At 45.9% G+C, this 21,817-nt stretch overlaps 1 protein-coding gene across 3 annotated transcripts in view; it reads left to right on the plus strand.

The window, feature by feature from the left end:
• AMOT (angiomotin) overlaps positions 1–21,817 on the plus strand; it is a 142,432-nt gene that overhangs the window by 27,627 nt on the left and 92,988 nt on the right. For all 3 annotated transcript variants that reach the window (XM_033945976.1, XM_033945977.1, XM_033945978.1), the window contains one exon: positions 4,783–5,671. In XM_033945976.1, coding sequence (XP_033801867.1) covers positions 4,783–5,671 — 889 coding nt within the window. The remainder of the gene's footprint in view (positions 1–4,782; positions 5,672–21,817) is intronic.

A 21,817-nucleotide genomic window follows, 5' to 3' on the forward strand; every position in this document is an offset into this window, starting at 1 on the left:
GGACGGGGAAAAATTTGTCCCCATGTCATTCTCTAGTAAGGAATTCTCTTTTGTGTGTGTGTGTCAAGAAAATCAGAAGTACAGATCCACTCATGCAGATATATCACTAGGGTCGAGCTGTCAAGTTAGCCAGTTCTAGGAGAGAGATTTTAAGGCCGTCCTGGATTTCAACCTTATACTGATGTATGAAAACACTTTTTCTGATAGCTATTACCTCAGTAAGAAGGGTCTCGAATTTTCAAGCCCTTTCTTGCAGAGAGCCTTTCCACAAATTTCCTGAAAAGGGAGAGTCTCTTCGCACTTATTCCATCCTTTTTGCCAAAGGTTGTTTTGGCATTCCATGTCAGTCAGGAAGTCAGATCGCTGGTGTTCCAGTCCACAGGTTCTAAGAAAAAGGACCAGATTCTGAAGAAGCTGGATGTTTTAAGAGTGCTTCTCCGATATCTAATCTAATCTGAGATTTCTGAGTCGCACCGTGCCAAACTATCAACAACTCTCTTATCAAGCAGCCTTATGGGGCAAAGACCTGGAAAATGACTATGGTGAATTTAGGAAACGCCTAAAAACATACCTGTTCTTGAAGTACCTAGGTAACGAATCTCTACAATCTCTCCCATAAAAACTGATCCCTTAAACTGTTAGCCACTAATCGTGTCTGTTAGCCACTAATCGTGTCTGTTAGCCACTAATCTCCAACTATGTAAGTTCCACTCAATTTGTAGCATCTTTCTAATCATTGTAAACCGCATAGAACTTCACGGCCCTGCAGTATATAAACTGTTATTATTATTATTATTATTATGGGACTTGTAGGATGATTTTCAGATGGTCCAGAAGTAGTACTGGCCCAAAACTTTCAGACCTTGCAAAACTTTCTGACCTTGCAAAAGTGCTTCCAGTTTTCAGGACAGGCTTAGGCTTGGTTTAACCTATTGCATGCAGGGATTGTGGTCTTGCTTCTCGTAGTGAAACTTAGAATCACGAGTTTGATCATGTGACATCTCTTCTTATAGAACTCCGTTGGCTTCTCATTATGGCACGGATTTCTTTTAAGTTGTTCTGCTTTGTTTATAAGGCTTTCCGTATGGGTATTCGTTCACAAACTTTGCGCTCTGTGATTCAGTTAAACTCTAATAAATCGCTGTGAAATTTACTACTAGAATTAGGGTTTTCTTTGTGGAAGGGTTTTCTGATCCTATTTATTATCCCAGGACAAACAGGCAGGTATTCTCACTAATGGGTGACGTGATTCAACGGAGCCCCGATGCAGACGCCTCACAAGCAGTCTTGCTTGATGAAACTCGAAGTTTCGAGTCGCCCGCACCGCGCATGCGCGAGTGCCTTCCCGCCCAGCACAGGGCGCGTCTCCTCAGTTCTTACTTTTCCACGGAGCCGATAAGTCCATCTTAGACTCTCTGCGCAAAGTTTTCATCACTTGTGCTTTCTAAGTCCGCGGTTTTGGGTTTATTTTCTCATAATCGCTGATTTTCATCGTGTTTTGTTGTTTAAAAAAAAAAAAAAAATTTTCTTCCATCCGTTTGGCCGGGCAGGCCACGTGGCCGCAGCCCCGCGACTTCGATCTCGTGGCGGAGATTTTCCGGCCTTTTACAAAGGTGCGCTAGGGCTTTAACGCGTGGAATAGCGCACGCTAGACCTTAACGCCAGCATTCAGCTAGCGTTAGTTATAGAAGCGTAGCCCGCAGTCATTTCCTGCATGCGCTAAAAACGCTAGCGCACCGTAGTAAAAGGAGCCCTTTGTGTTTTTCCAAAAGCCTTGAAGCCTCTTGACTGTTTACACAAAGCTGTGGTTGAGATTTGCGACAGAGATGGTCTTTCTGTAGAATATTTTGTTTGGTATAGCGCTTTTTTTTTTTTTTTTTTTGCTTGGGGCTGTTTTAGATATTTTTATGTTCAATCATTTTTATTAATTTAAAAAAGAAAAGCAAAACAATAAGGGGCTCATAATCAAAAGAGAAAAACGTCCTAAAACCAACCTAAGTCGGCACTTGGACGAACATTTCTCAAATACGTCCAAGTGCCGATAGTAAAAACGGGTTTTGGACGTATTTCTAAACGACCTAGGCCTTCATAGTGCCGCTGAACGACCAAAGCTAAACGGGGCGGTTCAGGAGGAGTGTCGAAGGTGGGAGTTGGGCGGGACGTGGGCCGGCCTAGACTTAGTCGTACAGCACGTATAACCGAAAGTTATACAGCCCAGGATCGACAGAACCCACCTAAAGTCACCAGATAAACACTGCAAATACATAAAACAGACCCCCAAACACTACCCCAGTGATCACCGACCTCCCCCCTTTAAAATTCAGCCTCCAGACCATCATCACCTGGCATAAGAAAGCCTAGTCGTCCAGCCCAGAGGCAGGACCCATGCCCATAAGCCCCTGTAATCACTGCATGTGCACTCCCCTATACACCCCCAAAGCCCTTTTTTTACTGGCATATAAGTGGCTCCTGCAGCCATAAGGGCTATTAGGGTAGTAGATAAGTGGGTCTAGGGGATTCTGGAGGTGGTTTGGGAGGCTCACCATGACCTATAAGGGAGCTGTAGTAAGGAGAAGACATGGCACCCTTTTTCTGAAGTTCACAGCAGTGCCCTGTAAGGTACCCCACTATTTAGGTGGCATGTCTGGGTGTGCAGTCCATCACTTTGCAAACCCCTCCCACGTCCAACAGGGCTTGTTCTAGGCGTTTTGGACTTGGACGGAAATGTGGTATAAAGATAGACGATTTAGTGGCTTGGACGATCAGATCGGCAGGACGTATAATTAGACGATTTTCGAAAGAAAAAAAATTTTGGACGTATTTTTCAAAAATGTGTCCTAGGCTGTTTTTTGTTTTTTTTACTTTGGACGACTTGCGACTTAGACGAAAATGGACTTAGACATCCCTTTCGATTATGCCCCTCCACGTCATAGAACAAATTAAGACAAGAAGTCAGAAAACCAATCGATACAATCTGCTATCCCATTAACACCCTCCCCCCGGAACAGCAGTCATCCAACCAAAGCAATCAAACATGCAACTAAATCAATTTAACAAACGGGTACAAGCTATTGCATCAAAGGGTAACCAGCAGTTTACATATAAATTGCTCTGTCTGGAGTCTGAGGAACCAAACATCTGAGGATCCAGTCCAGGCCTGTTGAATCATCAGGACCCTCCAATGAGCAAATGTTGAAGCAGAAGGCACCAGCCAACAATGTAGGATGGCTTTAATACCCACGTACGTAGCTTTCTGGGTAAAGGCAGTGCATCCCGAGCACTCAGGGACCGTAGGAATTGTCAAAGTAAAAAGAGATGTAATAATAATAATAATAATAACTTTATTTTTCTATACAGCCATAATCTTGCGACTTCTAGGCGGTTCACAATGAAGAAGAGCTGTACAATCAGCGAATTACAGTAGATGAATGCAAGGTGGTTGAAAGGAAAACTATACATAGGTTGAATTATGAGAAATTAACTATTTTACATTGAAAATAATCGGACACCAGTGAGTATCTGGATACAATTATGAAGAGGGAATTTTAGCAGACAGGGAATATGGATACCTAATGTGAGGAAGAATTCAGGGTAAGGTGTGGAAGTTATGTTCGCGGGAGAGCGTCTGGCTAGGACAAGAATTTCTTAAACAAAGCGGTCTTTAATTCTTTCCGGAAGATGCTGTAGGTCAACCTAGCGGCATCAATGAAATAGCCTAGCCATGATTGCTGTCTACCAGCTTGGAACTTGAAAGTTCTGTCCAGTAAGGTTCGATATCTGCAGCCAGCGATTTTCGGGTATGCAAACAGGTTGTGGTTTCTGGTAGATCTAATGGGGGAGTAGAATTCGAAGAGAGGTAGAAGGTAGTTGGGGGCCATTCCCCAGATTAGTTTGTAGCAAAAGCAGGAGAATTTGAATAGAATTCTTTCTTCGATTGGTAACCAGTGCAGCCGTTTGTAGAAGGGGCGCCAGCCATGGAATAAGGTGATGGCAAAATGCCCTCCTAACGTGGCATGTGGTGCAGAACATTTAGGACAGGTATCTGCAGGTATTAAATGGGCCCGAAATGCCCTATTTAATGCAAAGTACGCTCTTAGTACAAACTTATAAGAACGTTCTCTATCCACTGCAGATATGAACAGCTTGAGGCCCAGTCGCAAACTCTTTTTCCACAAGTCTGCCGGGATAGAAATTTCTAAATCACGAGTCCATATTGTCGCCTAGTCCAACTCCCCAGCCGATTCCAGAAGATATTGGCGATGGAAGCGGAGGGGGATACAGTAGTGGATATTTCTATTAAACAGTGAATATTGTATGTTGTAATATGCTGTATTTTTTGTCATCATTATTGTGATTATAAATCAGGTGTGCAATCTATAAGGTGAACAGATCAAATCCTGCTTTACAGGTCTCTGCGTATTGGCCCCCTTTTTACTAAGCCGCGATAGAGGTTTCTACTGCGGCCTGGTGTGCTAAATGCTCCGACGCTCATAGCAGCGTCGGAGCTGCGTTGGAGCATTTAGCGCCCTGGGTCGCAGTAGAAATCTCTATTGTGACTTAGTAGAAGACGGCCGTGATGGGGTAAAACCACAACAAGGCCATCGCACCAGGTTCAATTTGTTAAAGAGTCTTGGAAAGCTAAATTTTTAAAGAATGTTGGTCTGTATCGTACAAGGTAAGTCAATAACTTTACACAGCATTTGGCAGATAATTTGTTTCTGAATAAAATAAATTTCAGTTCTTTGGGGCTACTGATTTTAATTTCTTTTTCCTTCTCCTCAGGGACAGCCTGGCCGCCTGCTTTTCTGTTCCAGCCACTGGGGACCATATTTGAGATGAGGAATTCAGACGAGCAAGCGTCCACGACAGTTTTACAGCGTCTGCTGCAGGAGCAGCTGCGATTCGGGAACCCAAATGAAAACCGGAACCTCCTGGCCTTACATCAACAAGCCACGGGAAATGCGCATTCTTTCGGAAGCAGCGGGAGCCCAGGGTCTCAGAACGAGGGGCTGACCTCCCAGGACCACCCCCTTCTACCTCATGTTGCCCGCCAAGAGCCCCAGGGCCAGGAGATCCAGGTGGATAATAGTGTCATGGAGAAGCACCTCCCGCCAAGAGGTCAGAACAGCGAGGACCTTCCAACATATGACGAAGCGAAAATTCAGTCGCAGTATTTTCGGGGCCAGCAGCACACCAGCCTAGGGACTGCCTTTTATGTCACAGGCGTAACCAATCAAAAGATGAGGACTGAAGGGAGGCCTGCGGTTCAGCGGCTTAGCACCGGGAAAGTCCATCAAGACGACGGGCTGAAGGACCTGAAACAAGGCCACGTTCGGTCTCTGAGCGAGAGGCTGATGCAGCTGTCGTTGGCGACGAGCGGTGTGAAAGCCCACGCCCCCGTCACCAGTGCCCCGCTGTCTCCGCAGCCGGGCGACTTTTACAAGAGCTCGGGTTCCAGCGAGTTTTATAAGGGGTCTGGACAGAGTTTGAAAGGCATGGAGCACAGGGGTCCCCCGCCGGATTATCCCTTCAAGAATGTGTCGACCCTGCCCATGATGTCGAAACCTCAGGATGCGGGACATTTCTATGGGGAATACCGGATGAGTCAGCACACTCGCTCAGATGGGCCTGCCGTCCGGTACCAGCCTCCCCCAGAGTACGGAGCAGCCAGGTGAGCATCCCTTTTACCCGCTTCAGATTCCCTCTGCTGTGCCTTTAAGACCTGTGCTCTGTGTCTCTTGAGCGCTGTGCTCTGGCTTTATTGTACACCAGTGAATCCCAAACTGAGCTCCTCAAACTCTCTTCAGGTGTTTGCCAAGAAATTAGATTCTAGAAAGTCTTTGTAGGAACATATAGATGTTTTATATAAATTGAAGGTTCCTTGGTATATGGGAAAAATATTTTAGGGTCTCCGCTGTGGTAAAAAGTTTTGGGAATCGCTGGCGTACAATATGCTAATCAAATGCTAGAACCAGTCGGATTTGTCAGGTTACTGGAGTTTAGCTTTCTCTGTTTAAAAATGAACACAGAGTTTTCTCGAGGGAAGAAGAAATTGTTGCTGCCTTTTTTTTTTCTCTCAGAACATCACAAGGCTTGTTCAGTCATTTGTCCTCGCAGAGTAGTCTTGAACTCTTTGGGTGTGGTGTTTTTGGTTTTGGGATTTATTTTTCCTCCCGCATTTGCACAGGTGAAGAGTGGGTCACTGAGCACCGAGAGACCCTCGACTGTGGTCGAAGGTGTCTCGGGGCGGTGCTTCATTGCCGTTGTTCTGAAGAGCAGGACAGTGCGGCTCCGTTCTTTGGTTACAGGAGATCGAGGGGAATTTCACCGTATGGCGTTCGATGGTCCAGTTTGTGCATTTGAAAAGCTGGTGGCTTCACTGTCCTCTGTGAGGGTGGTGGGGTGGGGGGGGGGTCAGTGTATTCTAGTGGTCAGAATCGGGACTGGGGCTCGGGGGCTCCTAGGTTCAAACACCAGCTCGCTGTATGCGATATTTTATTTTATTTTATTTTTTTTTTGGGAGCCTTGCTGTTCTGCCTTCTGTTCTGTTTATCCAGCTGTATTGGGGTGGTTGTGATAACGTTGCAAAGGCCTTCGGCTCGGACCTGCTTCAGACGTAGGCTAGAGGATCCAGTGCAGTGCATGGCAAACTTTGCGCCGAGGCGAGATTCCGGGCGTGCCGCGAGAGGCACGTCGTGTAGGCGGGTCAGCCGGCGCCTCTCCTGCTCTCCGCGCCTCCCCATCGGCATAGTCATTTCAGGGTTCACGAGCTCGGGGGGGGCCCCATCTGGATGGCCTCCGCGCACGCGCGTGGACGTCCAGGTGATGACCTCACACACGCGCATGACGTCATGACAACATCTGTGCTTGTGCAGAGCCCCTTCAGCCGCCGCCCTGTGTGCCGTGGCTTGGAAAAGTCTGCGAGACGCTGCTGTAGTGTGTCGGACCTTAACGCCGTATATTTCTCTCCTCCGCGCTTGCTACCTGAATTGTGAATGCTTCAGATTGCTGGTGCCAGTAAAGAAGCTCCATACAGTAAGGCTCTCTCTGAATCTCTCATTAGCATTAGAAAGGCGAGTGCCCTGTGTGCCTTCACTGTGGCTGGCTTACGTAAGGCCTCTCATCCGTTCTGTTCATGTGTGAATTATTATTGCTCTGTGAACTTGGATGGCTTCCCAGTCCCCTTCTTCCTGCCTTCGGTCCGGCGCTGAATGTGCCAAGGGCTGCTCCAGAAAGGAAGCTTCTCAGCAAGTGTCTGAGGCAGATCCGAGCTCTGAATGGAAATGCGATCCTAATGTCTTCCGCCGCCCCCCCCCCTCTCCCCTTCCTACGCTTGCGCCCGGACCGTTCGGGGGATGTAAACCGGGAAGCCGGGTTCTCCGTTTTGATTTTGCAGAGAGCAGCTCACAGCATTGTCTCCATTGTGTTGTGGAGGGCTCCAGCAAAGGAGGAAATGATGTGAGGGCGGATGGGTATTATGAGATGTAGGTATTGGGGGGAGGGGGTGATTGTGCTTAGCGTTGTGAAGTGTGTAGGTGGGCTGTGCTGGGGGTGTTATTGTCCAGAATTGGTTCCTCCTGTGTGAGGTGAAATTTTGCTGCACTGGTGGTTGGAGGGTCTTGATCTATCGGAAAGAAAGCTCGACTAGGCCTCTGTTGATTGTATCCATGTACTTAAATCATTAGGTCGGTAGGTAAAAGCTTCGGTGTTCGTTTTAAATGTGGATAAATTGGAGCCTCTTAAATGAGTTCAGGGTTCACCGCCTCAGCACCTTGAGGCTGTGGGTTCAAGCCCCGCACTGCTCCTGAGCAAGTCACTTAGGGCCTCTTCCTAGCAGTTTCCAGCGCGGGGGAGCCGCGCTGCTCCCGACGCTCATACAGAGTCCCTATGAGCGTCGGGAGCAGCGCAGGCCATTCAGCGCGGCTCTCTGCGCTAAAAGCTGCTAGTGAAGGAGTCTGGGACTGGTTTTCCTGAGTTTTAAATTAAGTTTTCTCTCTAATAAAATGCTGAATTGTGTTTAGTTGCAGACCTAACTTATCTCATGTTCTAGCCTGCCTGCACTAGGTGTTGTAGCAGGGCGTTTTAGCTTCTTATGGTTATCTCGGTATACACAATATCGTATTCCGCCCTCCTGGACATGTAACAGAAAGACTGCAGAGCTTAGATAAGTGACCTGCTAGTGACCTGCTAGTGTGAGCTTAGGACCAATGATTGTTAAGAAAAGTAACACGTGAGACGTTGTTGTATGGTTCATAGACAACCCCGCGAAAGACAAAGGCGCGCGCCGACAACTGAGCGCAAGACGGAGGCGCACACCGAAGAAAATTACAGTTTTTAGGGGCTCCGACGGGGGGGTTTTGTTGGGGAGCCCCCCCAGTTTACTTAATAGAGATCGCGCCGGCGTTGTGGGGGGTTTGGGGGGTTGTAACCCTCCACATTTTACTGTAAACTTAACTTTTTCCCTAAAAACAGGGAAAAAGTGAAGTTTTCAGTAAAATGTGGGGGGTTACAACCCCCCACAACGCCCCCACAATGCGGCACGATCTCTATTAAGTAAAGTGGGGGGGAGTCCTCCGTTGGAGCCCTAAAAACAGTAATTTTCTGTGGCGTGCGCCTCTGTGCTGCGCTCAATTGTCTGCACGCTCCTTTGTCCCGGCGCGCTTTTGACCTGACACCTTGTAGTATAGCCAGAAAAATGAATAAATATCTCTGTAACTTCCTGGTTTCGGCACTTCTGAAGCCAGCTTGGGGGCTCAGGGGTCCGCATATGCTGAATAAAATATACCTGTCACTTTCTTCAAGTCTCTAAGTTTTGTGGCTGACAAAGTGACTGTTCACTAGCGCAGTTTAATAGGAGAGGGGGTTAATCTGCCACTGCCCTAGGTAATAATAATAATAATAATAACTTTATTTTTCTATACCGCCATAGTCAAACTGACTTCTAGGCGGTTTACATAGAAAGAAGGCTGGACAATCAGCGAATTACACAATGTAAAAAGAAGGAAGTTGCATAATAATTAGGGAAGCATAGGGAAGGAATACATGAGAGAAAGAAATTACATTAGGTAGACGGTACACCGGGACAGACAGGTACAAGTGCCCTTTCGAGGACCTGAAGGTAAACCGCTCAGGCAACCTCCACTGATAGGCAGTATATAAACAACTTCCCCTCCCCCCCCACACACACACTTTTGCAGAACGGTAGCGTGTATTTTAACGCCAGCCGGGGTGGTCACAGCTCTGACGTAAAATAACACTATTCGCCGACGACGCCAAACTATGCAACATAGTAGATAACAGCACCTTACCCGACAGTATGGAGCAGGACCTGCTCTTATTGGAACATTGGTCCTCGACTTGGCAGCTGGGCTTTAATGCCAAAAAATGTAAGGTCATGCACCTTGGCAGCAAAAACCCATGCAGAACTTACACTCTGAATGGTGAGACCTTAGCTAGGACTAGGGCAGAACGAGATTTGGGAGTAACCATTAGTGAAGACATGAAAACTGCCAAGCAGGTGGAGAAAACTGCATCCAAGGCAAGACAAATGGTGGGATGCATCCGTAGAGGTTTCGTCAGCCGGAGGCCCGAAGTCATAATGTCCCTGTACAGATCCATGGTGAGACCTCATCTTGAATATTGTGTTCAATTCTGGAGACCACATTATCAAAAAGATGTGCGGAGAATCGAGTCGGTTCAGCGAATTACCACCAGGATGGTCTCGGGACTCAAGAGCCTCCCATATGAGGAAAGACTGAATAAACTGCAACTATACTCGCTCGAGGAACGTAGAGAGAGGGGGGACATGATTGAGACTTTTAAATATATCACGGGCCGCATCGAGGTGGAAGATGATATCTTCTTTCTTAAAGGACCTTCAACCACAAGAGGTCATCCGCTGAAAATCAAAGGTGGGCAATTTCATGGCGACACCAAGAAGTATTTCTTCACCGAAAGGGTAGTCGATCATTTGAATGAACTTCCATTGCAGGTGATTGACGCCAGCAGCGTGCTCGATTTCAAAAAGAAATGGGATATGTATGTGGGATCTCTAGCCGGGTGAAGTCTGGGGGTGGGTCATTAGCGTGGGCAGACTTGATGGGCTAAAGCCCTTTTCTGCCGTCATATTCTATGTTTCTATGACGCTCTTAGGAATTCTCGGAGCGGTTACCACTGCGGCCGGCACTAGAAACCACACTACAGTTTTGTAAAGGGGGAGGGGGGGAGCTAAATAATAATAATATGTATATTCAAAGGATGAAGTCCTTGTTTTCCCTTGAAACGGGCAGAGAAACGGATCAAGAATTTGAGTGTTTTTCTCATTGGGGCGTGAGGCAACGATATAACCTTAACTATAGGAAAACTGTTAGAAATTGTTGAGATTTGGCAATGTGGAAACATGGAAACGGAGATCCTATATTATTTTCCCCAAATGTGGTTGAATTCAAAATATCTTACATATTTCCGACGACATCGGTAAAGATGAACATCCTCCTGGATGCGTCTCGGACATTACCAAGCCCTGTTCCCGGGTGAGGGTCCTGGCAAAACAGGTCAACACCCAGCTGAACCTAAGCAGCGGAAACGGCGGAAAAGGAGGGATGGCGTTTCTAAATATTTTACTGTATGACCCGGCCCGACTGCTGAGACGGCAATTGAATGGCAGACCGCGGGAGAGAGTACAAAATTATGGGTTCCAATTGACCACATCTTGTTGGGAGAGGTGTCAGGTTTCAAGTTTATTTAAAATATTGGATATGATCGCAATATCCAAATCCAATGTGATTTACAAAGATTAAAAATAAAAATTCCAACAACCAGGACACTAAAAACAATTATGACATAAAGATGCAGTTGAGGGGGGGGAGGGGGGGAGGTTAAAAATTTTTTTGGAGTAAATACAATTCCAAAATAAATGAAAAAGGATGGGTAAAGAGACAAAAGGTTAGGGAACGTTTCCCACTTAATTTCTACTTAGCAGTGTTCAGGGTCTGTGTTAAGGCCATACAAGGAGGGCCTCGCCTTCTGCGGGCCGTACGCTGGCGATGTGAGACGGGACTGAAAGGGCCAATTTATTGCTGCTGGGAAAGGGGATTGGACTTGATATACCACCTTTCTGTATGTTTAGGGTTACCAGATTTTCCATCTGGTTAAAGAGGATACGAGGCTCGGCCCTGGGCCCCCCCCTCTTCGGGCTAGGGCTTTTCACCAGGTCCGTTTCCCCCCACCCCCCAGAGTAGTTCAGTGCAAGTCTCCTTTCCCAAACTTAAAAAAAAAAAAATGACACAGCACAGGGAGGTTTCTACTACCTCAGTACTAGCATCACCAGCTACAAATACTGACGTGTCGGGTATGGTTCGGCCGGAGCTGTAGCGGGGTCTCTCTGGGGAGCAGTTAAAGCAGGCAGAGGCCCACCAAGCTGTGGTCCAGCATGCTGGAAGCAGATGGCTGATTAGATTATGGTAGTAAGTTGAAAGAGGCCCTGAGAGTAAATTAAGTAATACTGTATTGTGTGTGTCACAGAGAGGTGTGATGATAATGGAGCTAATAGATTTTTCTCTCTTAATAATTAAGATGTGTAATGGAGTAGTTTGGGAAGGTATAACTTGTATACTATTTTCTCTGGAAAGTTATAACCTTGATAAAAAATCTACGAATCTTTCCTCTCCTCCGTCAGCCAGCCTCCTGCAGTGAAAGTTGATTCAATGGGGCCCCCTCCGCTCCTCCCTCCCTAACCCCCTCCTTGGAAGCCAGGGCAAGGGGGAGCATCGAGAATATCTTCCTCCAATTGCCTGCTCCAGATCTCCCCAAAACATAGTATCCTGCCGTTTCAGTCCTGCTTGCAATTGAGCGATCTGGTGGTATCTGTCGATATTTGGTACATAATAATAATAATAACAGCTTATATACCGGAATACCGTGAAGTTCTATGCGGTACATCTGAGCTTGCCACCCATCGAACCCAAACCATATGAGGCCTTGTCGCAAGGAGTTGGAAGAGCATCGCAGCCTTTATCCTGACTATCTCAAGAAGACATTGAGGCCCTGATTCTGCAAGCGGCGCCTGCCGCCTGTCAATCACGGACGGGCGCTGCCTCCGGAATTGCGACTTCCAAGGACCCTAGGCGCCGGAAACGTAGGCCAGGATTTTACAAGCCTACATTTCCTGAATTGCGGCCAGCACGCATAATGACGCTGAAGTCTGGCGCCGCACCTAACCATGCCCACTTCCGAGCTTTTGTGTCGCTATGCGCCACTAGCCTCCAGGAACCTAGGCGCCTGTCTTGGAGGCTGCATTGCGGTAGCTATTTCTTTTTATATGAGGATTTAATTGGGTTTTTATGGTGTGACCAGTTATCGCGCCACTTAAACTCAATTAAACCAATTACGTTAGGCGGTAGTAGAGTGGCTGCTGCTGCAATTTGTAGAATCTGACCCTAAATGCTTGAGCGTTGGAACGCCATTGGTAGATGACTATACCAATGTGTGTGGGTTTAGCTGTTAGCAAAGTATGTTAAATTTTTCATATTTTCTACAATAACGGGCAGATATTGAAGGTTTATGTAATAAAATACTGCTAGTTTTTTTTTCCTAAAATGTCTTTTTATCAATGTATGAAAACATAAAAGTTACATAAGAATAGCCTTACTGGGTCAGACCAATGGTCCATCAAGCCCAGCAGCCTGTTCTCACGGTAGCCAATCCAGGTCACTAGTACCTGGCCAAAACCCAAGAGTAGCCACATTCCATTCAGAATCTCAACGAATAGCAAGATTCTGGAATCTCAAGAGAATAACAAGATTCTAGAATCCCAAAGAGTAGCAAAATTCCATTCAGAATCCTAAAGAATAGCAAGATTCTGGAATCCCAGAGTAACAAAAGATTCCGGAACCCCAAAGAGTAGGAACATTCCATGCGGAATCCCCAGAGTAGCAACATTCCATGCTACCGATCCAGGGCAAGCAGTGGCTTCCCCCATGTTTTTCTCAATAACAGACTATGGACTTTTCCTCCAGGAACTTGTCCAAACCTATAATTCCAAGAAATTTGCTCCATTAAGCAAAAATAATAGCAAATTTAAAGAAAAATGGAGCTTTATGTAATCGGTGGCTTTGAGGATCCCAAGGATGGGTTTTAAAATTTGTTTTCCATTATTTTCTGATCAAGCACAATCAAATTCATGGGAAAAACTTCAGTTCGCACAAACTTTAGGTTTTTCTGGGCAACCCTAGTGTACCTGCCAAATGTGTTTTTTTTTAATGCTGCTCTGGAATTCTTGTTCCAAAAAAGAAAAAAAACAATTTACTCAGTTCTTGGAAACTGCATTTTTTTAGCAGATGACCAAGTTGCAAACTGGTTTTAATAGGAGAAATAACAATATAGATTGTTTGGAGGAGTGCGCGGTCCGTGCATCACCCTCCCTCCCCCTTACCTTCATGACGCGTTTTAAGATTTTAGTCTTGTTGAAAGGCACCAGAATGTTCGTGCAGTCGCGTGTGTGTGTGAGCGGAAGCTTCTCCTCTGATGCAGCTGGAAGTTGCGTCAGAGGAGAAGCTTCCGCCCACACACGCGTGATTGCATGTACTCTCTGGCGCCTTTCAACAAGACTGAAACCTTAAAACATGCCGCGAAGGTAAGGGGGAGAGAGGAAGATAGATAGATTTGGGTGGGTAAGTAGGAAGGAGGGAGGGGGCTGCATGCGATCGGTGACCGCGCGCGTTCCCTCCCTTAACTGTGGGGACAAGACCTTTCACCGCTCCAGAGGGCGGTGGATGGCCTTGTCCCCGTACCTGCGGTGAGCACCTTTCCTCCCCTCCCTCCACTGTTTTTGCGGGTTACTTGTGGCTACTCGCGGCTTGCTGCGGGTAACATAAGAACATAAGAAGCGCCATCTCCGGATCAGACCTTTGGTCCATCAAGTCCAGCGATCCGCACATGCGGAGGCCTTGCCAGGTGTACACCTGGGGTATAAGTTTAGTCACCCATATCCCTCTATGCCTCTCATAAGGAGATGTGCGTCTAGTTTGCTTTTAAATCCTAGAACGGTGGATTCCACAATAACCTCCTCTGGGAGAGCATTCCAGGTGTCCACCACTCGTTATGTGAAGCAGAACTTCCTGATATTTGTCCTGAACTTGTCCCTCCTTAGCTTCATTCCGTGTCCTCTTGTCCGTGTCAAATTGGACATTGTAAATAATTTTTTCTGCTCTCATTTTGTCGATTCCTTTCAGTATTTTGAAGGTCTTAATCATATCCCCTCGCAGTCTCCTTTTCTCAAGGGAGAACAGTCCCAGTTTCTTGAGTCGTTCCTCGTATTCCAAGTTCTCCATACCTTTTTTTAGCTTCGTTGCTCATCTCTGCACCCTCTCCAGCAGTTTTATATCCTTCTTTAGGTTGGGAGACCAATGTTGGACGCAGTATTCCAAGTGGGGTCTAACCATTGCTCTATAAAGCGGCATTATAACTTTCTCCGATCTACTTGTGATTCCCTTCTTTATCATGCCCAACATTCTATTTGCTTTCTTTGCCGCCGCCGTACATTGTGCCGACAGTTTCAGGGTCCTATCTATCAGTACGGCCAGATCCTTTTCTTGTTCGCTCTTACCCAGGGTTGCACCTGACATTCTATACTCGTTCTTTCTGCCTAAATTCATTACTTTGCACTTTTCCACATTAAACTTCATCTGCCATTTCTCCGCCCATTTCTCTAACTGACACAGGTCGCTCTGGAGTTCCTCGCTATCCACCATGTCATTCTCTAATACAGAATCTAAATACCCGAGACATTCTTAAAAAAATTGCGCATGCAAATAAGCTTGGTGGGCAGCAGCGAAGATTCCCTACATTCGCATGTGCCCATCGCTAATGGGCACAAGCGCAGAAAAAAAACGCCGTAAAAAAAACCCTCCAAAATCCCCAACACTCTCCTTCTGCACTATTGGACGAATGGAAGGGAGAGGAGGGGAGAAACAACGTCTACTTTTTTCAATCGCGCATAAAACATGACTCTCTCTCCAAAAAACTACTATAATCCAGGTAAATCTTGTAATTTGTTTTGAATGTAAAATTTAATCAAGATTCACAGCCAGAGACACACAAGACAAGGGTATCATACACACGCTCAAGAAGAAACGTTGGCTTTTAACAAGCGCGCATTAAACATGCCTGTCTCTCCCAAAAACTCAAAAGAAGCGTGATTTTAATACTTTCCACTAAAAATATATAGATACACATTATTATTTTTTTTTTTCATTAGCCACAGTCAAAAATACAAGTGCTGGCACTGTAACAGCATCCCTGGACCAGTGCTGCTTTTTGTCGCCAAAAGCCGACGCCGCTCTTCGAAAATGCCTCGGCGATTTTTAAGAATCCACCGGAGGACTCATTTCAATGTCAAAGAGCCCATTTGCATGCCATTGTCGGAGACTGCTAGAAACCTCGCTAAAGACGGAGATAATCCGTTTTGATAATCCGCCGCTAAAATGCGTGCAGGCTAAACCGCCGGAAAACAGTTTAGCGACGGCGTTAAATGTTTTGAGAATCTTGCCCTTAGAGTGGAAATGTCAAGAGTCGCATTAGGTAAGGTGAACCTTTGAGCAGTCCGGGAATAATACAGCTCTTTGTGATTTAGGTTCTGCTCCGTGTGTGAAAGGAGTCGATAACTCTCTTGAAATGGATCCTTAGCCAGATTTCCCTGTTTGGAATTGGGTTTGGGTTGTTTTTTTTTTTGCGAGTGGTTGGATAGATTGGCCTAGGAAGCTGGGTCACAAACAAAGCTTTTGAAGTCGGGTGTCAGTCATAAGAACATAGGAACTGCCATACTGGGTCAGACTAAAGGTCCATCAAGTCCAGTATCCTGTTTTGCAAAAGTATCCAGTCCAGCCACAAATACCTGGCAGGAGCCATGGGTTTAATCTTTTTTTTTTTTTTTGGAAAGGGGCTGTCTACTTTGGCTGAAATTGCATGAGAAGCCTGTTTTCATTGCCATCAGTTGGGGAGCTAAACTATTAGGCCTGATTCCCTTTAAACCAGCATTTATCAGCATTTTTAGTGGCTGCGGCCCTTTGACAGCAGCCAAATAAGACTGTGACCCCCAAATGTTTGCTGTATGACCTCTTTTGGAGTCCCGACACACAGTTTGGAAAGCTCTGCCTTTCAAATGGGGAAGAAGGCAACTTAATCTACAATTCTTGTACAATCCCTCTGGAGGCTGAACTGGCGGGACGTATCAAAGCGGTCCCAAATCTCAGGGGGGGCCCTAATGAGCCCGCCGCCAGAACAGAAGGGCCAATAGCTGCCACATCAAGCCCATAGTCGCCCATAGCTGCCACATCAAGCCGGTGAAACCAGGAAAAATTATGAAGGGAAGCCCACGTGGCCGCCCGACAAATCTCCTTAGGCGAGACCACGTGAGAGTCGGCCCACGAGGAAGCCCTTCCTCCGGTAGAGTGGGCCCTCACCCCAAGGGGAGGCTGCTTCCCCGCCACCACTTGGGCCACGGAAATGCCCACACGTATCTAACGCGAGAAGGTAGCCTCGGAAGCAGGCTGACCCGGGGCGCAGGGCTCGCCAGGACATACAGATGGTCCGACAGTTAACAAGTAGAAGGATTTCATTCTTATTCTGAGGATACTTAAGCTCCTGCTCTGTCAGTCTCCTACATAATACCTATTATCCTGTTTATTGGGGTGGGGGAGTGGGACAGAGAAAACTTACATTGCATTAGTGATTTCTATTCCGCCGTTACCTTGCGGTTCAAGACGGATTACAAAAAGGATCTATCTGACCATTTCCAGAGGAATTATAGAATAGTTAGGGAGTAGTCAATTTGGTTCATAGGGATGAAGTAGTTCTTGTGGCGTTAGGTTGTTTTAGAGAGTGGGGAGGCATTAGGTTGGTTTCGATTGTTGGGTATCGGGTCAACTTGGTCATAGAGATGAGGTGGTTCTTGTGGCATTAGGTTGTTTTAGAGAGTGGGGAGGCGTTAGGTTGGTTTCGATTGTTGAGTATCAGGTCAACTTGGTCATAGAGATGAGGTGGTTCTTGTGGCGTTAGGTTGTTTTAGAGAGTGGGGAGGCGTTAGGTTGGTTTCGATTGTTGGGTATCAGGTCAACTTGGTCATAGAGATGAGGTGGTTCTTGTGGCGTTAGGTTGTTTTAGAGAGTAGGGAGGCGTTAGGTTGGTTTCGATTGTTGGGTATCAGGGATTTTCTTTTCTAAATGTTCTGTAGTCAGGGGTCGTTATCAGCAAAGTAGAGAGTTGGCGGTCTAATCTCGCTGCTTGTGTGGCCAGGAGGCCATTATACAGCTTTTTCCATTTGACTTCTGTGATTGGGGGGTATGTGAATGGAGCGTGGGTTCTCCTTTGTATGGTTGAGGTGGTTCGGATTAGACGGTTGTTTAGGTATACTGAGCTGTTTCCATTCATGATTTTAAATAGAAGACAGTAGAACTTGAATTGTATTCTTGCTTGGATTGGTAGCCAGTGTGAGTGGAGGAACGCCTCGGTGATGTGGTCATGTTTTCTCAGAGAGTAGATGAGCCTCAGGGCTGTGCTCTGGATTGTTTGCAGTTGGTTTAATCATGGTCGCGTATTTGTCAAAGTCTGCAGAAAATCGTTACTCTCAGGCTTTATATCGGTTTGGAAAGAGAAAAATTCCCCTTTGAAAGTTGGTTGTGGGCACCAGTCTGTATCTGCTGTTTTGTGCAGGTACTTTTTCCACAAAAAGTTATGCACAGACTTTTTTTTTTTTTAGATTTCCAGAAGTGCAATCTCCATATTGGTCTTACTTCCTGTGCTATGCATGCATGTGTTGAACAATTTTCAGAAGGCCTGTTTTGACACACAAAAATTCTAGGTCAGTACTCAAAGGCTACAGTGAGAGGGTTTAAAAAACAAAAACAAACGATAACTATTTCACTGCCACTATCCATAGAAATATTACTAAGAAGTATACATTGCCCGTGCTATATAAATAGCTGGAGATAATTCAGCCACTATCCCCCAAAAGCGTTAAAAAATGACTTGCGCAATTATGGCTGCATACCCACATTGTGCGCACAGTTTAATTGAATAGCCAGCTAATTAGCGCCGATTAATTGAAATGTCAATTAAAGTCAGTTATTATAGAAACATGATGGCAGATAAAGGTCAAATGGCCCATCCGCAGCATCCACTATCTCTTCCTCTCCCTATTGGCTAAGACTCTTAACATTTGCATCTCCTCTTCCTATAGGCTAAGACTCTTAACACTTGCAATGTGAGGTCATAGAACTTTCTGATTATCGAAACGTAGAAACATGTTGGCAGATAAAGGCAAATGGTCCATCCGCAGCATCCACTCTCTCATCCTCTCCCTAAGGGTGTCCAATGTCGGTCCTCGAGGGCCGCAGTCCAGTCGGGTTTTCAGGATTTCCCCAGTGAATATGCATGAGATCTATTAGCATACAATGAAAGCAGTGCATGCAAATAGACCTCATGTATATTCATTGGGGAAATCCTGAAAACCCGACTGGACTGCGGCCCTCGAGTACCGACATTGGACACCCCTGCCCTAAGAGATCCCACGTGCCTGTTGCATGCTTTTTTTTAATTCAGGAGTCTTGGTCCACCCCTACTTCTGTGTGTTCTTTGGCTTGGTTGAAGAGGCAGGTCCTGTAGGCTGCAATTCCTTGAAAGTAATACAAGGCAAACTTTCTATGAGAAATGATTTTTCCTCTCTTAAAGCCAAAGCGATTTGAGTCATAAGACAAAAGTCAATAAACTAGAGTTAACATAAAGACCCATAGGTGCTGTGTAAAGATGACATGGCTTGAGTGTTTTGAAGGCTAGCAGATTAAATTCAAAGTGTAATTCCTCATCCCTGGGAGGGGTTTGATGGAGGATTATGCTTTGTTAGTAGCCTCCAGGAACATCCCGGTTTGGCTGCCCTTGTGGGCTGATTTAAAAACATCTCAAATAAATGAGACAGTGTGTGCACTATACTTTTGCTTTTGCAAAAATTTGGAATGAACTTCCTGTAGAAGTTAGATTTCTCCCTTCCCTATTAACTTTTCGGAAAGCTTTAAAAACTTATCTGTTTCAGAAATTCCTAACTGAAAAGTTTCAAAGAAGAGCGACCAAGATGGTAAAGGGGATGGAACTCCTCTCATATGAGGAAAGACTAAAACGGTTAGGGCTCTTCAGCTTGGAAAAGAGACGGCTGAGGGGAGATAGGATTGAAGTCTACAAAATCCTGAGTGGAGTAGAACGGGTACAAGTGGATCGATTTTTCACTCCGTCAAAAATGACAAAGACTAAGGGACACTCGATGAAGTTACAGGGAAATACTTTTAAAACCAATTGGAGGAAATTTTTTTTTCACTCAGAGAATAGTTAAGCTTTGGAACGCATTGCCAGAGGTTGTGGTAAGAGCGGATAGCGTAGCTGGTTTTCAGAAAGGTTTGGACAAGTTCCTGGAGGAAAAATCCATAGTCTGTTATTGAGACAGACATGGTGGAAGCCACTGCTTGCCCTGGATCGGTCGCATGGAATGTTGCTACTCTTTGGGGGTTCCGGAATCTTTTGTTACTCTTTGGGATTCCAGAATCTTGCTATTCTTTAGGATTCTGAATGGAATGTTGCTACTCTTTGGGGTTCCGGAATCTTTTGTTACTCTTTGGGATTCCGGAATCTTGCTATTCTTTAAGATTCTGAATGGAATGTTGCTACTCCTTAGGTTTTGGCCAGGTACTAGTGATCTGGATTGGCCACTGTGAGAATGGGCTACTGGGCTTGATGGACCATTAGTCTGAGCCAGTAAGGCTATTCTTATGTTCTTAGCGATTATAAAGGATGTTGCTTGTAACTTAATATTTATTTTTTTTATGCCCTATAATCTATTTCTGTAAACCGAGTCTTGCCCTATTGTAGGGATGAATCAGTATATAAGATTAAGGTTTGGATTAGATTGGATTGGAAAGAGTCCCTTAGATACGGTGAGAGCCGAGGTGTACACAGTTATAACAACTGGTGTTGCCGTTCAACAAATTAGGTATAATTGGAAAGATTGGAGTAGATTAAATTATAATTTCTGGTGGAATTCTTTATGTCATGTTTATAAAATGGAGAGATTTATTGCAATACAGCAGGGATATTTCAGGAAATTTCAAACAGTGTGGGAGCCATTAACAAAATATTGTACTGTTTAGATGACATTGTTTCCCTTAAATTTACAAGTTCAATAGTGAGGGGGGGAGGGGGGTTATTTTACTATTACATATTCTATAAGATATTTGATTATATGGTAGGAAAGGGTGGGAAGAGGGGTGATAAGAGTTTATGTTTTGTACCAATGATGATTATTAAGTGATGTATTTATTGTTAATTTGTTTGAACATATGTCACACTTATTGTAAGTTTGAAAATGAATAAATAATTAAAAAAAAGACTTAAAAAAGCGTCTAGATCTCCTAAAAAAGTTGTTCAGATCTCCTAAAGGAGCAAGTGTTGTGCATTAGTGCAGATTGCATGAGTTTGGACAAGAGGACCCACTCAGGAAGACCTCTTCTAGCCCATGAGAGCGTGACTTTCCTTCGCTAGTCTTAGCGGAGAGGGAAACCTCTTTTGTCCCTTCTGGGAGTCCTAGAGTTTGAATTTGCCCTTTCTAGTGAGCAGATGGTGCGTTGTGCCTTCCTCTGGGTCGCCAGTCACAAAGCTTCCTCGCTTGTCTGATCTGCCTCTCTTGTTGACTTGGATCGTCTCCCAGCTCTTCTGTGTCTGATTTATCAGGAGGAAAATGAGGATTCAGTGTGATGAACCGGTGTAACCTTTCGGGACACATCTATGTGAGTGTAGCATATAAAACGCTGGCTGGGCTCTTGTTTGTAAACCTGACGGGTTGGGATGGGAGGTTACGTTGTTGACTTAAGTTTAAAAAGACCTGAAATCTGTCTCATTGATGGTTGAAGAGTGGATTAATGCAGCTGTGTCCTGGAGGCACACCTAATCAGTCTGATTTTTTGCATACCTGTTATCAATATGCATGAGATTAGCTTTGCAGACTTTCAGTGATTTGATGCATGGAAATCTATCTCATGCATAATCATTGTAGCTGTCCGGAGAACCTGACTGGTTAGATGTACCCGCTCTCCCCGGACTGAGGTGGGAATCGGGGACCTCACCGGTTAGGAAAATGATGAAATGCCCGGAGAAGTCTTGGCACGTCAACTCTTGGGGCTAGATTCACAAAGCAAACCGATTGTGTACCGATCGGTTTGCGACCCGATTTCACTATCCTCTCTTTCGATCTGGTTCCGATCCGTGCATGCAAATGAGGGGAAACGGCATGCAAAGTAGGCAGGGATACGATTCACAGAACTTTTCAGGGAACCGGGTTGGCCGATCCAATAAAAAGCGACTGCTGAGGACTGCCCAACTGCCCTGCTTCTCTGCCCCGATCTGCTCTCTGCCCCGTCTCAGCCCTTCTCGTGCCTGCCCCGATCTGCTCTCTGCCCCGTCTCAGCCCTTCTCATGCCTGCCCCGATCTGCTCTCTGCTCCGTCTCAGCCCTTCTCGTGCCTGCCCCGATCTGCTCTCTGCTCCGTCTCAGCCCTTCTCGTGCCTGCCCCGATCTGCTCTCTGCCCTGCCTCAGCCCTGATCTCGTGCCTGCCCCGAACTGCTCTCTTCTCCGTCTCAGCCCTTCTCGTGCCTGCCCCGATCTGATCTCTGCCCCGTCTCAGCCCTTCTCGTGCCTGCCCCGATCTGATCTCTGCCCCATCTCAGCCCTTCTCGTGACTGCCCTGATCTGCTCTCTGCCCCGTCTCAGCCCTTCTCATGC

This window comes from Geotrypetes seraphini, chromosome 5, assembly GCF_902459505.1.
Source record: "Geotrypetes seraphini chromosome 5, aGeoSer1.1, whole genome shotgun sequence".
Classification (NCBI taxonomy): Eukaryota; Metazoa; Chordata; class Amphibia; order Gymnophiona; family Dermophiidae; genus Geotrypetes; species Geotrypetes seraphini.